General features: G+C 39.5%; 2 protein-coding genes across 4 annotated transcripts in view; one reads left to right on the top strand and one right to left on the bottom strand.

Moving 5' to 3' along the window:
- The window catches only part of LOC117426629 (pericentrin-like), a 63,678-nt gene extending 57,056 nt beyond the window's left edge, over nucleotides 1-6,622 (top strand). Inside the window, exons 43-49 of the mRNA XM_059033424.1 lie at nucleotides 125-295; nucleotides 555-722; nucleotides 2,586-2,824; nucleotides 2,962-3,050; nucleotides 4,002-4,146; nucleotides 4,462-4,571; nucleotides 4,792-6,622. Of these exons, the coding sequence (XP_058889407.1) occupies nucleotides 125-295; nucleotides 555-722; nucleotides 2,586-2,824; nucleotides 2,962-3,050; nucleotides 4,002-4,146; nucleotides 4,462-4,571; nucleotides 4,792-4,835 (966 nt within the window). The 3' untranslated portion in view covers nucleotides 4,836-6,622. The remainder of the gene's footprint in view (nucleotides 1-124; nucleotides 296-554; nucleotides 723-2,585; nucleotides 2,825-2,961; nucleotides 3,051-4,001; nucleotides 4,147-4,461; nucleotides 4,572-4,791) is intronic.
- A 2,647-nt stretch (nucleotides 6,623-9,269) lies between these two features.
- Nucleotides 9,270-16,322, bottom strand: LOC117426716 (hatching enzyme 1.2-like). Of its 3 annotated transcripts, XM_059032686.1 has the most exons (9): nucleotides 13,688-13,940; nucleotides 12,806-12,857; nucleotides 12,414-12,479; nucleotides 11,847-11,999; nucleotides 11,287-11,404; nucleotides 10,699-10,877; nucleotides 10,299-10,380; nucleotides 9,805-9,960; nucleotides 9,270-9,384 (listed from the first exon to the last, which is right to left on the bottom strand). In XM_059032686.1, exons 1-8 carry the CDS (start codon nucleotides 13,751-13,753, stop codon nucleotides 9,828-9,830), a joined length of 849 nt encoding a protein of 282 aa, XP_058888669.1. In that variant the 5' UTR covers nucleotides 13,754-13,940; the 3' UTR covers nucleotides 9,270-9,384; nucleotides 9,805-9,827. The 3 variants fall into 3 exon arrangements, with proteins under 3 accessions (XP_058888669.1, XP_058888668.1, XP_058888670.1); XM_059032685.1 differs by having other exon boundaries at nucleotides 9,272-9,960; XM_059032687.1 differs by lacking the exon at nucleotides 13,688-13,940 and adding an exon at nucleotides 16,156-16,322 and having other exon boundaries at nucleotides 9,276-9,960.
- Between the last annotated feature and the right edge of the window lie 453 nt (nucleotides 16,323-16,775).

Below are 16,775 nucleotides of genomic sequence, written 5' to 3' on the forward strand. Positions count from 1 at the left end.
TAAAACACCACATGAGCTGTTGCCATAGGATTATCGGTAGAGGTCCCGCTGCATGTCACATTTGGTTCTATAAATGCAAATCCTAATTTCTACCTGCCACTGATCTGAATAAATCCCCTTGCAGAGACCGGTACACACCACATCAAGCATTGCGGAGCGCTTGCTGAAGGAGAATGCAGACCTGACTACTTGTGTGGCAGCTTTGACCGAAGAAAAGATTGACCTGAAACGTACCATAGACAAACTGGAAAAGGAACTGCTAATCCACAAAGAAAGAGAGGCAGGCAGTGAACAGGTAAACTGGGTGGAGGAGTCATCACTGGTTCTGGAAGCCTGGAAAAATCCCTCAATGAATCATTGATTTGAACATTTTATAATATTCTGTTGCAGTAATATCATTAAACCCAGGCTTTAATAGTTTAAATTACAAACATCATTACCATGAGTAACTTCTGCTGCCGCCGCCTCCTCCACCCCTGCCACTTTTTTTTTTTTTTTTTGTTGGTTCGGTAAAATGATACTAACATTAACTTTTTTTGGTTTTATTGTTCCAGGTCAGATCTCATGAGATGGTCTATTCAGTTCAGGTCTCAGAAAGGGCTGCCTGGCAGAAGGAAAGAGCCTTCCTGCACAGTGCCCTCAAAAAGGCAGAGTCTGAGCTCTCAAGTGTGACAGCCGAGATTGAAAACAGGCCTCCGGCTGCTGATGTCTCCCACACTAAGGTAAGCCTGTCCTCAGTCGTCTAGAGCATGCAGTCTTGGCATTTATTGTCTACTACAGTGGGCATGGAAATAGTACATATTCAGCCTGTTGACAAAAACACCTGTCAGACTGTGGGTACTAGATTCACATTCCTTCAGGGTGAAATTCTGCAAGCTGTGTTCTCCACAATAGTGTGTAGAGTCTTTTTGTTTGAGAGTTTTCCTTGTGAAACCAGTAATTTGTCATCTTGGATATAGAAGCATCTGCTAACCTGAGTGTCAATCTGTCAGACCTGCTGTCTTTCCTGTCTTTCCATGACCTGAAGTTGTTTTTCAACAGGGAGATTACTTTTGTATGTTCTTAAAGGGTACATCAGCACTCCATGAAAAATAAAACGTAAACTGTCCCACCTTGCTTTTCCAAATGTATTTGGTCACTGTATAATAATCTGTATGCGCCCAAACATCTGCATAATGCCCCACTGCTATGTCCAAAATCACGGTTCTGGAGGATCTTCTGAGCCAAAAAACATGACTTCCGCATGTACCGTCACATGTGCTCTGAATCTGGTGCATGAATTTAAACGGTTAATGACACAACTTCGATATGGCAGTGGAACGGTATGTTTTTCTTTCCATTTGTAGATTTTTGCTTGCCATTGTAAGTGTGTTTGTTTCGGTGTTTTCATGTTCAGACACCTTGGGGTATACAGAAATAACAAAAACAGACACAGTTACAATGGCAAGCAAAAATCTACAAACAGAAAGATAAACATACCATTCCACTGCCACAAACTGGGGGTTTTACAGGCTGAATTGGAACCACGAACGCTATTATAATGGAACCTTACACCGTATAGTAAATTTATGAATCATGTGCGCGTTCATTGTTAAATATCGAAGTTGTGTCATCAACGGTTTCAATTCTAATTTTCCTCAGCAACACAGTGTGACTGTACACAGGGAACGTCCGAAATAATGCCAGACAATATTTCAACATCAGATTGTTCAGAAACTGACAGGGAGATGGAATTTGTGGCCGAATTCGACTTTCCTTCTCAATGGTGTGTAGACGATTGTGCATGTGTTGCAAATGCAAATCCATTTACATCCAAATACGAAGGAAGAAAAAATGCAATATTTATTTTTTTAGATTGGATCATCCTCAAAGACCTCATTCCGAAACGAAATACATTGTTTCCGAATGTCATTTGCTAGTTTAGTTTATTTGATGTGTCCATTCTGCAAACATTCTGAACCAGCTGGAGGATGTTTATTGAAATAACACAATGCTGCTATAACTGTGGGTAGGTCCCTTCATTAGTTGGAAATGAGAACAACTCAGTCTTGGTTTTCTTTTCCCTGCAACCACTTACACAGCACAGACTTTATTTATTTATTTATTTTATTTTATTTTTTTATTGAATGCAACATTAATCATAATACATCAAAATACAACATGCAAAGGAAACATGTAGTGTGCAAGATGTCTACTACACAAAACAAAAGCAGACCATGTTTGTCACACAGACTAGTGTGTTTCCACGCGGAGGTTATTATAGCTTACACAACTCTTCATTGGGCGTGCGCCAGTACATCTGACAGTGCACGCGGAAGTCAAGTTTTTTGGCTCAGAAGAGATGCTCCAGAAGAATGATTTTGGACATAAGCAGTGCGGCATTATGCAAATGTTTGGACGCACACAGATTATTATACAATGACCAAATACATCTGGAACAGCAGGGTGGGATAGTTTTGTTTTATTTTTCATGTAGTGCTGATATACCCTTTAAATACATGTAGGATTGACACAAAATGTGTCTGTTCTGCATTTTTTGTGTAAATTGACTGAACTGCATGAAACGAATTTTGTATTGAAAGCAGATGAACTGCCTGTATAGGAGGTACATGAGAGCAGAGAGCTTCAGGAAGGCTCTGGTGTACCAGAAGAAATACCTGCTGCTCCTCTTGGGTGGATTTCAGGATTGTGAGCAAGCAACCCTGTCCCTCATTGCCAGAATGGGGGTGTATCCCTCCACAGCAGACCTCCAGGACTCTGCACCGCGCTCCCTACCCATCAACAAGTTCAGATCTGCTGTCAGAGTTGTCATCGCTATATCTAGGCAAGTCCAACTGTGTACTATAAACAGTCAGCCACTAAGATTGAGAATGGGAGCTGCTTTATTTTTTTTTTTAAACCAACCCCAATTTTTGAATGCTGCTCACTTTTTTTTTTAATCATTTGTCTCTTCACCCACAGGTTGAGATTTTTGGTAAAGAAGTGGCAGAAAGCTGCCAAAAAAGGACAGATCCAGGTTGTTGCTGTGAATGGAAGCACACACAGTGAAGGTAGTGTGTGTGTGTGTGTGTGTGTGTGTGTGTTTTGTTCTCCCCCCAACCCCCCCCCCCCCCCCAACAAACTTACTGTTCCAGAAAGGCTTGTGAATTCCAGCAGAAAGTTTGATATGTTCCTGTCCCAGAGAGTATCTTGTCATGCTTTATGGATGTACAGTAAGATGAAATGTTTACATACACAAGGGGTTGCTCAAGCAACTGTGTCCTTCATTACTGCTCGTACATGATGACTGGGGCTAGGATTTTGTCACGGTAATTTGTACTAAAAATCACGGAGCAGTCAAATTTATTTAAAATCAGAGGATGAATTTTATTATGGTATTTGTTTTTGTTTGTTTTTTTAAATACAATATACCTAGATAAAAATCAAATCAGTCTGTATACAAGTAGGAAAAAAGGGAAATTTAAATATGTTTATTTATTGTGGGTTTCACAGCATCAGGTTCAACAATGTTCATTTTACATACCATTTTAAAAAAACGTCAAGTTCAAAAAGACTCTGTGTGCATCTGTTGCTTTCTGCTGTGGTACAGTTTGCAGTTATTTTACATTCTGGTTTGTTTCCTTATTATTCTGATACAACATATTGTACATTGAGAGGTTTGATGCTTTTATGGAGCACAGGTCATCCCGAAGTACATTTGCTCATTTTTAAAATGTCTGCAAAGTATTGAGTCGTGTGAACGGCCACGTTACAAAGTAAGGCAACCAAGCGAGTTCAACATCATTCGCAGCAACGTGAAAAAAGCTTACAGACATCAACAAAAATTACGGAATCCGTGACACCTTGACAAAATCCCAGCATTAATCGACTTAAAGTCATTGCAAGGAACACTCAATAGAAATGTTAGCAACCATAAGAATTTGCAAATAGGAGAATAGAATTTGCTTGAATACTCCATAGTTTAACCACACTTAAGTCATTTTTGTGGAACCCTTTTCCAGGTCCTGGGTTCAGGACAGAGGTTTTAAGGCAGCACCCTGGAGTTACCTTTAACTCTCCTCCAACTCGAGAAGCTGAAATACTCCACAGAAGTGCCATTGCACACATGCATCAGCCCCCTAAACCACCTTACAGGCTCCACAACAGGTAAATACTCAGACTTCTTACAGCGGCGGTGGTACTCGCTGGTGCCTCTTCCAGTCAACGACTTTGTTGCCAACTGTTGGAACTATTTCCCCTGAAAGATTGAGATTAAGTGGTTGAGGAAAACAACAACGCTTAACCTTATCTAAGATTGATACGGATGTTTCCTGTATAAATAGGTGCAATTATCCTATATTGTGGTCCTTCTTGGTTCTACAGGCAGGATACCTAGCTGTTTCTGCCTGTGAGCCGCTACCTCCATATGTGCATCTTGATCTGAAATTCAGTTCAAATGAGATTCTTTATCCTATTGCCCAGGTCTTACCACTCTCCTGGCCCGTCTCAATCATTCACCTCTCAGGACTCTCTGACTGACTATATTCACCATTTAGAAGTGGTCCAGCAGCAGTTAGGAGGCCTTTCATCAGGTAAAAAAAACAAAAGTTAAACCACTTTCATAAACAGTAAGCTATTGCTTTTTATTCATGTAACTTCAAAATGATATAATTCATAAAATACTACGAGAGCATCTAACTATATAAAGCTTTTGCCTAATCCTAACCATATGTAGGACTGATTTCACTTTTAATATTTGTTTTATTTTTGGTGTTTATCTGGGTTTGAATGTGAATCTGTTTCATTCTGTAGGGCCCTCCCCAGGACCTTATTACAGCAGAATTTCCAAAAGATGAAAGAACGTTTATTATGAAGAATCGGCACTGAAACTGACTTTTCCCTTGCTGTCTGTTACTGTAAATGGAATAGATACACAAGATGATGGGCAAATATTTTCTATACAGTATATGCAATAATCACATTTTTGAAAAAATTAATTTGTAAGCACTGATGTTTCAGTTATGTCCACAAAGGGGGGGAGGAAGGAAGATGGGGAGACTCACTTTCACCTTTTAAACGTGTGTGTTGTGAAGGAGCAAATTTGTGCACTTTATCATTTTGTGCAAATACTTTCACTGTTTTTGAGTGATCTGCTGGTTGGTATACTTTTATATATATATATATACTGTATTTGTTTGTAATGTTATCCTTTTTAAGCCAAAATTCTTGAAGGGTCTGAGGTGTAAACAGTTTTTTAAATTTTGTTTTTACGTCCATGTTTTCTACAAAGCAAATAAATAATTTTAAGAAAACCTTTTCTCCTTTGTGGTTAAATGTAATGAATATACCAGATTAGTATCTCTTCTATAACTAGACACATTACTAAAGATGTAGGTATTTTTGGTATGATTTCAGCAAACTGTTTATAAACTGACCTGAAATTGAATGCAAAGTAAACAACATACAACAGCATTCTATTTATCTTTTATTTTTTATGTGCTTCTCCAATTCTTGTACAAGTAAAACACCTTTTTTGAGGTGGATGTATTTATTATTTAGACCCTTTACTTTTTAAATTTTAGATCTAACTAATGTATAGTCTCTTCTGAGATTGAAATTGCAAATGATAGAAAGAACACAGAACAATTGGCATTATCTGTGGAGCAACATCATGTGAAGTTCTAGAACAATTGCTAGTCTGGGGTGGTGTGAGATGGAGGGAAGTTTGGTGGTCTTGTGCAGTGATGCTTTCAGCGGAATTTGATTTTTTACAATAAAAATGTTGTGGTGAAAATAGCAGATCCATGTTACTCCACACCATGAATAAACGTGTCCACATTAGACCCTCTGGAAAGCACACGCTGTCACTGTAGGTGAAGCTTTGTATGTAGATAGCTAGAATACTGCAAGTGACTGCAAACTTGCAGTAGTTCCTCATTGTACACAAATTAGACAACAGTTCAATTCTGTGGTAAATCTATTTACTAATGCAAGGGTAGCTCTATTCTACAGAGAAGGCATTTGGCAAATTGTACTACTTTCTTTTGTTGGAATCGAGGTAACGTCAGTCCCATGTTGACTTGTTTGCATTACATGCCTATTCAAAAGAACAAAACAAACATGAATATAGAAAAGATGCATTCATTAATATACGTTAAGATGTGCTGATTGTTGGCAATAGGAATAGCAGTGGTTGTATGTGAACCGCTGCTAGGTTTGATTTTATATTGATTATATTTCAGACATTATTTTCATCGTCACTGGAGTGAAAACCATTGAATCCTGTTCATTTTTGGGAAGCACCAAGTTTCCTCTCCCCATCTCTTCCTGTGTTGCATGTATTGGGACGGGCAGGACATATTGGCTTCAGATGAGTCAAATACTAGAAAATAAAATAACCGGCTCATTTTCAAGTATGGTTTGTTCAAGTGGTGTATGTTGCGTCTGATTTGTTGTATTGTTTTTTTGTAACTTTAATTTTATTTTCAATTTGAAAAATAAGCAGATGTACAAATGCCACTGTAGTAGATGTGTGTTTTGGATACCTCTTTTTGTAATGGAGGTATACTGGTATCTTTCAAAGTTGAGATTGTAAATGTTCTAATAGAGGAGTCATACTTTAATCTAATAAAATACATGCTTTCATGATGGTCTTTTAATATGATCCATCATCTGAGAAAAATGCAAATAAGATGGTTACCTTTCATTTTTTTTTTGGTACTGTATATTAGTACCTGCACACTGCGTTTGGTGATTTGGTGCTGACACTACCGCTAGGTACTCGGTGCCGATACGCCACTCCGTACCGACACTCGGACCCTACATGTGTACTCGGTACAGACGCTCGGTACTGAAGCAGTGACCTCAAACTAGATTGGGGGTGATAAATCGCAGTTAGTGCAAGTGAAACTTCATCCCTGAATTACAGTAACTTTGAAGTTGCCTAATGTCAAGCGTGCCTGTCTGCGCAGCCAGATCAAGGAGGATGAAGATCATTGTGGAGTTTATCTTGTAGTTCCACTCAGGTACAATCCCAGCACCAGCGCTCTGAAACTGCACAGACTCCACACGTTTATACTCTTGCTGACCGGTATCCTCTACTTATCAGTGGAGTGATTTCCCCCCCCCCCCCCCCCCCCATACTTGAATTGCCTACTCAAGAGGGACTGTAACTATACCCTGCGATCATCAGAACCCCTTCATTATAAAACGACATGAGTCAGAGGGACTTTGCCAAGGGGCAGCGCACCTAGTCGTTAGAACACTCTACCATGCACTTTGAGAGGAGCAGCCTTCCATATTGTAAGATTAAGACAGTGTGAATGCCTCCACCTGTCATGTCACTTTGCATGTTTGTGGCTAGATATTGCTTCATTGCAAAGGCTGTATGCAACCTGTATTATAAATGTGCGGCTTTAATTAATGTTTTTTTTTGTTTGTTTTTTTATATGTATTTAATTACATGTGGATTTTTTTCACTTGAGCAAACAAAATAGCCTGTGCATGAAAGTTGCATGTCTGTGTGTACTGTTTTCCGCAGGCCAGTACTAATTATAATCTTTGCCGTCATTTCGTCTGTTTTTAAATCTACCTAACCCATTAAAACTCCTTGCAATAGAATTCTGTATCAAATATATCACATATATCTTTATTTACCAGACAATGCTAGTATAACAGTTGATATATGCACTGTAGCAGGGTAAAATCAACCCCTAAGTCTCTGAAAAACAATTCATGCCTTTCATTAGCATCACAACTCCAAGTCCACCACAGTATAGATTCAACTCCTGAGCTGCAGCCGTCAGCAGGTACAAGGGAGCCCACCATGTTTAGCAAAGTGACCGTTAAGCTCCGGATGCCCTGTACCTGACCCTGGCAAAATAAAGCGTAGTATTGCCTCAGGTTAGTTGAGTGTGTATGCACTGTTTGTTTCACTATGCCTTTGATATACTGAAGCCTCAAAACAGATTCCTGCACAACATAGTTACAGCCTTTTAGTGCTTTAATGAGTGATCCCTGTGCAGACTCTGAAGGGTGTAGTTAAGTATTCAGTTGGCCTTCACTGTGCACTTCTTCAGTCAGCATCTGTGAAAGCTGAAACATTAAGGCACATCATCTTTCATCAAGGAAAAATGTATGCAAATTCCCTGCAGTCAATAGTCATGCTACAGGACATGCTATAATGGCACACCTGAGCTTCTAGAGGGTGTGCTTGCAGAGGGAACTTTTTCAGAAAAGAGTTGGAGAGAAGGAGTAACCTAGAGATCCACTTACAAGGCTTTAGCAGAAATAACCATGCTGTTGTATAGTAATGTAGATTTATAAACTATTTGCCCCTATGCATAAAGACGGGAGCATGAGCTTAAATATGAAACAAAAGAATGAACTGCATTTTTCATATAGGTATCTTATTTGGTATGGAATTATAGTGCATACTCTAAATATATAAATATGTATGTTTGTGGCAGAGATGTATTCCTTTCGGTACCCTGGATTATCACAATCACTTGTCAGATATATTTTCAAGAGTGAAAGAAGTAAAAGTAGAAGTTTTTTTTGCAGAGGGAGTTGTCTTCAAATGCCCCACAGTAATTTGGACCCCCACAAAAACAGGATCTATTTGAAAATGTTTTAACTACAGTTTCTAACTTAAGTTTCTCAAACAAAACATTTAATGCATATCCAGTTTGCATTGAATGTTCATTGTACTGTAGATCTGATCAACATTATATATATATATATATATATATATATATATATATATATATATATATATATATATATATATATATATATATATATATACACACACACACACACACACCCTCTGGACACGCCCTGTTAAATGTCCTATCTGTGCTATACTTTTATAATGAATGTATAATTGATTTTTTTTTCTCAGCCAGTGGTGTGGGAGAAGCACAAGGTGTAGGAGTTTGAAACTTGGGGAATGTATTCCTTGAGACATGGGAAGATTATCAACGTACTGGACACATTTGTAGAGGTTGCCATTAACCAGGCATTTCATAGTCGTTGAAGTCGGGGCTCAAGATGGGCATCTTGGGTTACCAATAAGGATGCATTCCACACATTATTGTCACTGTACAGTTACCAGATCTAAATCACAAGAGAAATATATGAATCTCCTGTTTTGAAAAAAAAAAAGACTAGTTATAATGTTTCATATTAAAGGGAAATTTGCCACTCTTAAAGCAACAGTTAGAATTATGATAGTGAACTTCTCAAAGCAGACAACAATACAATTCAGTGGTGAAAATCTTTATTCAGTAATTGGAATGTAGCGCAATTCTACTTGGAAGGTATTATTCTTCACCCGGGAATTCTTCCTTTAGGTGTTATGGGCACAATGTCCACCAGACTTGCTGCTGATTCTCATTTAAATGTCTATGTAGAGAAGCAAAATAAATATGAAAGCACACATACTAATATTATTATGATACAGTGAAAATGTAAGCATCTCTATATCTTTGTTTGACGTAAAACAGCTGATTCAATGTAATGTAGGTTTTGTATTGGTTGAACAGCAAAGGGAATCAATTAACCAGTGATTCCTGAGCTCGAAATAAATAAATAGAGCAATGTTCAGTCACCAGGTGGTGCTATCAGTTAAGTACAATTAAAGGTTAAACCAAATCAAGCTGTAATCCACCGTCTACGTTTGTTAGCACAGTTATATTTGAATCATCTAACTGTGCTGACACTGTTGGTAGTAAAACCAATACGGTACAGAGCATATTCATTGGCAAAGCTGATACAGTATTACTGTGAAATGTTGCACTTCTCCTGGCTGGATTTAAGACTTACAAAGATAATAGTTAGAAATGTGTTTATTCACGGCATTTGTAGAGTTTATTAATTTTCATTTTGTCGATGGGGCTGGCACCAACTCTCTGGCCAATGGCTGTATTGATGTACTTCTTTGGAATGATGGTTGGCAAACCATCCTCAGAGTAAGCGTACCTGCAGCACAGAAAAGAGTTTGTGGTGAGTCTGTGACACGCTGCGTTACCTCCTCCTGATGGAAAGGTCTGTCTGTCAGAGCCCTTGCTTCAGTTTATGAAATGCATGCTTGCCAGTGTCTTAACTGAATGACTTTCTGATATTTATTAAATGTACTTAGCATGCCTTGTCTCCGTGATGGCAACCTAACAACTGTATGGGAATAAGTACATTGTTGCTAACTGGTTATGCTTACAGCAGACTTGTGTGATAAATGCAGGTAATAAATAATCTAACACATCAGAAACTAAATGTGACAAAATACTTCATGCGTTGCTTGCCAGTACAGGTATACTCACTTTCCAAAGTGCATGAGGGAGCCGTAGTCGTATGGGGTGTTGAGGTTGTTAGCCTTGTACTTGTCAAAATTAAACTCATGATCTGATGGGACAGAATGTTACAAACCCCTGCCATTAGTGCCGCCACTGCAGCATTAAAATAAATACTTGTTTCCTAAGCCAGCAGACATGATTCAAACTACATTTTTAGAAGGGGTGCACTTGGGGCTGGATACAATGCTCTCTTACTAAAATGGTGCCCAATTTAAAGCACAAACCACTTATTTTTTCCAAAAAACACTACAAATGTAACAAGCGGTTAACTTCCAAACCAACCAAACTTCATAGTGAGTGTGTAGTTTGATTGCTTTTCACAACTAACTGAAAGGCAGTGAACCAAATTCTGAATGGAAACAGCTACCTTTCAAAACGTTCTCCCACAGAATAGTGATGTATTTATCTCTGTCGATGCGAGACTGTTCATGGACCAGGCCCAGAGCGTGCATCAGCTCGTGAGAGGCGATTCCAGACCACATGCAGCCCGGAGACTGAAGAGATAGGTCCTGAGGGCCTCCATTAACACCCAGGTAGGACCAGCAGCTGCAAGACAAGGAGTTAAACAAGTCAGAGAGGATCTAGTCAGTAGCAGAGAGAGAGAGGGAGAGGCTGGGGGAATGGGTGAGTACCATAGGAGAAAATAACTCACGCCAGTGTTTGAGGAGATTCGGGATGTCTGGAGAGCCCTTAAGCATATTAAAGTCCTCCACTGTACTTTTTAAACTGAATATAAAACACAAACCGGATCCAGAACTTCTTACTAGAACCCAGTCCCTTAAACGTTTTATACTAAACTTGATAGTCTTCCCCTTTTACTTTCTTTAAACATACAGTATATATTCCTCTTTCTTCAACCCTTGTGTTAATATTGGAAACCCTGTCAAACTAGCTGCTTGGTTGCTAATCCTGTTCACAATTTGAGACTTCAGTTTGAAAAAGCGGAAGGGCTCACCCGGATTTTGACTGGATGTTCAGGTAGTTGGACTCATGGTTGCGCGGGACAAACCTGATACAGGTACCATTAGCAAGGTCCTCCATTCCAGCCTCTATCATCATTCTGTCTATATCAGCTGCAAGATGACAACAAATATTAGGGCTGATGCTCAAGTTTTACCAAATGGTTCTTAAAAGCAAAACCAGGTGAATACTGAAGAATTTTAGAAAACGCTGCCTCAAATACTGTAGTTCAGGATCACCTGATACCTGGTAATGTGTTAAAGTGGCCACTCCATTCTCCACCTACAGTACAACTTATGTATTACGTTAAAGGTATTTTCTTTTACCTTTTCTTTCATGACTAAAAACACAACATTGGATCTTTATTGATTTGTTTACCAAGTTCTTTATCCCCTGCGGTCATGATTTTTCATTTACATTTTTTTAAACAGTTTCTGTGAACTCTATGGAGTTTAACAAACTTATCCACGCAGTGACTGAAATTGAAATATTAAAACATTGGAATTCAATTGGGAATATACATGAGTTAATAAAACGTCTGCTCTGGATACTCACAGTACTCCGTTGAAAGGTTGTAGGCCACATACACATGGCCATCCACAGATTTTGGCCACAAGCAGCTCTGTGCAAAACACCTCACTGAGCTGCTTTTAGTTGAGACAGCAATATCGCCTTCTCTGAAAGTGGGGCTGTCTGCAAAGGGAGTTACTAAAATGGATAGAGAGCCCTGGTTATTTCAGGTCTCTTCTAGGTAGAGCTACCATAACACACAATGGAATGAGCTTATTTAAAATCATGAAGCCTGATAATGTAGCCAGGAACTACCATGAAACAGAAAACAGTGTTGATATTTTAACTTTTGAATTGAGCTGTACTGTAAGTTCAATGCAGGGATGACATCTGTACACAGGATGAGATGAAATGGAATTGTGATGAATCTGTAACTAGATTTATAACGATAAATACATCTTGGGTTTGCATTTTGAAATCACACAGGACACATGTTGTTGACCCTACATTCCCCAAGCTTAACCAGGCTTTGCAAAACACTCATTTTGTTAATGCGCACTCAGAAATACTATCATCATCATGTGTGTATGATAGTCACTTTGAAACACATACTCTGGTATTCATTGGTATCCATAATTTTGTCCATCGCAGTCATATCATCTTCTGCCAAGCGCTCGCCTACATAACAAATAAAACATGTCAGGGCACACTCACCCGGGTAAAGCATTGCTGGCTGTATTGATAACTTATGACATTTACTAAAATATGAGTCTTACTGACTTGAAAATACAGTAAACCCTGAAGTAAGTTAAACCATTGTAATATAGATAATTCCATAGAGAAGGGGTGCGTTGCAGAACCCCAGACTGCTAGTAGCAGTTTATAAATACATAATCAGGAACACAAAGAGACCAGTGCTGACTGTCATGGTGCTGGCAATAAATAATGAGCTTGAAAAGCTAGATACTGCATTAGAGCCCTTTAGTTAAGATCCCTAGAGTTACCTGAAAAGCCTCTTTTAACCCTCTTGGTTTCTTCATTTAACGCAAGAGAATTCTACAGAGAAAGTATAGGTTAGTAATGATACAGAACTGCATGACTTACACTAGAGTTCTTAACATTATAATTGAGATTTGCAATGAATAGGATTCCTCCACCTAAACTTTATTTCTTTCCCTTTATTTGTATTTTTTTCCATGCTGCACTGTACCTGTCTCACTACACTCAGGTCAGAAATTGCACCCACCAAACACCATGTAAACATCTTAAAGACAATGGGAGGCTATTGATGTTATTGAACACTGGGCTTTAAGACCATCCCCAAAGCTTATTTCACAAACCACAAAGCCACAGCTGAAATGACAACATTTATCCATTGAAAGAAATACTTAATACCTTCTACATTTTCTGAATATGTTTTCTTACCTGTTTAATATCATGTGCTACTGTTGTGTCTGCTTAAATCATTACCTATCAGGCTTCCTAACTAATGTCATTTTTAACCACTGGGTCTGAAAGACACATTTCTGAAGTGTGGTGGTTTTAGAAAAGACCACCTGGGGTGAGCAACTGCAATTTCTGCACCCTCCTCTACTGTGGCAACTGAGAGTGAGTGAATGGAAAATCTTTATACTAAACCCCAGTGTCAGGGGAGGGGCATTGCAGCTTCCCAGCCCTGGTGGCGACGTCACTTCACAAATTCAACTTCTAGAAATGGTTGAGAACTGACGTTAGATACTGTGCCCTGGTAAATAAGGAACTACAATTGAGAATGGTAGAGAACACATAAAACAAGCAATATGTAAACAGGTACAAAATGAAATATTAAGAAAATATTCCTTGTTTCTTCGTACACTCACATCGCCTGGCAACAGCCACGGACTTACCTGAACTGGAAGTGCACAGATGTGTGCAGCCAGACCCAAAAGAATGAAGATGATGGAGGAGCTCATGTTTAAAACACCGCACAGCTACCGCACAATGCAAACTGGACTGCTTACGCTCCACCAGCTGAGGACATTTATACTCTTCTGAGCTGCTTGCGTTACGCGGGAGGGATTTGCTGATTGCACTGGTAGCCTTTCCTTTTCAGACTGGCCAGGCACCCCCCTATACTTACTGAACATTAATGGCTATAACTATACCCTGGTGATGCCCACAGCACACCCAGTAGTTGGTATCCAGCACTTGGATAGATGACAGGCCCCTGGAATTTAGGTGATACCTTTTCCTATATCCTCTCAATGCAGTGCGGCTTGATTAGGGCTCTGGTCAGACTACGTGCAGTCTGCTGCAGATATTAATGATTTTAAAATTAATGTTTTTGATTATGCAATGATGTTCTGAATGGATCAAATGGGCAGCTAATTACATCTTGTCCACTAGGACTCCCCTTCAACATACTACAAATACAAGAGATTGGGAGTAAAAGTTTAATTCCTAAATGCATAACTAAATGAATTATATTAAATTAAAATAGAACAATGTGGGGTTTATTCAGTTGCTTTAAAAGGTAACGTCCGTTTGATTCATTCAAGACTTCCTTCTACAAATATAGACCATCCTTACTGCCCACTGCAATCTTTTGATAGACACTCTTTTTAGATCAAATAAACAGGTCCCCCCCCCCCCCACCACCTGCACAAAAAGTACATTGTGAATCCAGCGTAGTTTACAAATCAATCCGACTTCTTCCAGTTCTCTTTAACATGTTAAAGAGTAAACTAAATCACCACTGGCATAGTATGTTAAATATTACTATATATACTATATATACACTGAATGTACAAAACATTAGGAACACCTGCTCTTTCCATGAAATAGACTGACGAGGTGAATCCAGGTGAAAGCTATGATCCCTTCTTGATGTAACCTGTTAAATCCACTTCAATCAGGTTAGATGAAGGGGAGACAGGTTAAAGAAGGATTTTTAAGCCTTGACACAATTGAGACATGGATTGTGTACTGTATGTGTGCCATTCAGAGGGTAAATGGGCAAGACAAAAGATTTAAGTGCTTTTGAACGGGGTATGGTAGTAGGTGCCAGGCGTGCCGGTTTGCGTGTGTCAAGAACTGCAACGCTGCTGGGCTTTTCACGCTCAACAGTTTCCCATGTGTATCAAGGATGGTCCACCACCCAAAGGACATCCAGCCAACGGCAGGCCAGTGGTCAAAAACGGCTCATTGATGAAAGAGGCCAAAGGAGGCTGACACGAATTGTGCAGAGCAACAGACGGGCTACAGTTAGTCAGCTGACAGTCCAGTACAACATTGGTGCCGAAAGACCCATAAAAGAATGCACAACTCGTCATACCTTGACACGAATGGGGTATGGCAGCCGACGACCTAACAGAGTTCCACTTCTTTCAGCAAAACATAAGAAACTGCAGTTGCAGTGGGCTAAGGAACGAAAACACAGGACACTGGAGGATTGGAAAAACATTGGCTGGTCTGATGAATCCCGGTTCCTGCTGTTTCACGCTGATGGGAGGACTAAGGTATGGAGAAAACCACATGAGTACTTGCATCCATCATGCCGCGTGTCAACATTGCAGGCTAGTGGTGGTGGTGTGATGGTGTGGGGTGTGTTTTCATGGCACACATTGGGCCCCTTGATAAAAGTGGAGCAATGTTTGAATGCCACAGGATATCTGAACATCATTGCCAATCAGGTGCATCCCTTCATGGCAACAGTGTATCCATCTGCTAATGGATTTTTTCAGCAGGATAATGCCCCATGCCACAAGGCTAGGATTGTCCAGGAATGGTTCCACGAGCATGACAGTGAATTCAGCTTACTGCAGTGGCCTGCCCAGTCACCAGATCTAAATCCAATTGAGCATCTGTGGGATGAGATGGAACGAGCTATTCGGAGTAGAGATCCACTGCCACCCAACTTAACACAACTGTGGGAAGCATTGGAGTCAATATGGGCCAGCATCCCTGTAGAACGCTTTCGACACCCAATGCATTCTGGTAAGCGTAGTCCTGCTTCTCTTAAAGGAAAGAATGGTACCTGAGACAGGTCAAACGTACCAGAATGCATTGGGTTGACAGGTAAAACGTACCAGAATGCATTGGGTTGTGAGTTGAAAAGCCTGAACTGTCCCAAACTATCCCAGGTAACACAGGGCCATATGGTCAACTTAACTATACTGTTCACTTTAAACATAAACAAGGATTGATCTGGCAGAAGTGCAGATTCATCAGAACTTCTGGATCTATACTATTTAAGGAGAGTTTTAAACATATGTTTACATGACTTGATGAAACGTTGTACATGCAATCAAACATTACACTTATAAGCAACAAATGTCAGCTTCCAAAGATTATACAGCGTCTGTGCAGGACTCACCCTGCTTTCGATTGTTCTGTACGGGATACTGCACATGTGGTGGTCAAATCCCACTCTAAATATCGGTTGGCCACACCCCACAATCCCTAGGAAAACAACACAAAACAAGTTTGAACCTTTAATAACTTACTCATGCATATAAAATAACATACCAAAGATCAAATGGCTATGTATTTGAAGCACTTTGTAGTATTTGTGTTGTGTAGCTTGTGTGGCAGTTGGCTGACAGTGGCATTAACATTCCTCATTTCTCATCAATTCTCGCCGCCTCATATGGTTTAGCTTTTGAATTTTCTTTCGTTCCCCCAGCATTAATTGTGAAATCACCTTAGATGTGGTAACTCTACGTGTCACTTCAGTGGTTACTCTACATGACACTTCTTGGCTGTGAAATGTTCTGTAATGAGAGGCGACGATTTCTATTTGACTTCATAAGCAAAGCTAAGCTAAACCGCACAGAGTGGACGGAGTGACCAATATGCAACTATTAAGCAACATCAAGAAACATCTAAAACACATTTTGAAAATGTTCGCTGAAATCAGACTGGTGAATGTGATTTTATATAAAATCTTAAATTCAGATTAACAAATTCTTGCATATTCTTTTTCATATAGACAAT

The sequence above is a fragment of the Acipenser ruthenus genome, chromosome 11 (assembly GCF_902713425.1).
Source record: "Acipenser ruthenus chromosome 11, fAciRut3.2 maternal haplotype, whole genome shotgun sequence".
In the NCBI taxonomy this organism is placed as follows: Eukaryota; Metazoa; Chordata; class Actinopteri; order Acipenseriformes; family Acipenseridae; genus Acipenser; species Acipenser ruthenus.

Excerpts from the sequence above, each read along its gene's own strand:
- LOC117426716 (XM_059032686.1), bottom strand. The coding sequence starts at position 13,753 with ATGAGCTCCTCCATCATCTTCATTCTTTTGGGTCTGGCTGCACACATC. Across the intron at positions 11,405-11,846 it reads CAACCTTTCAACGGAGTACT|CTGATATAGACAGAATGATG; the intron begins GTGAGTATCCAG and ends GTCATCTTGCAG. Across the intron at positions 10,381-10,698 it reads GTGGGAGAACGTTTTGAAAG|ATCATGAGTTTAATTTTGAC; the intron begins GTAGCTGTTTCC and ends CTGTCCCATCAG.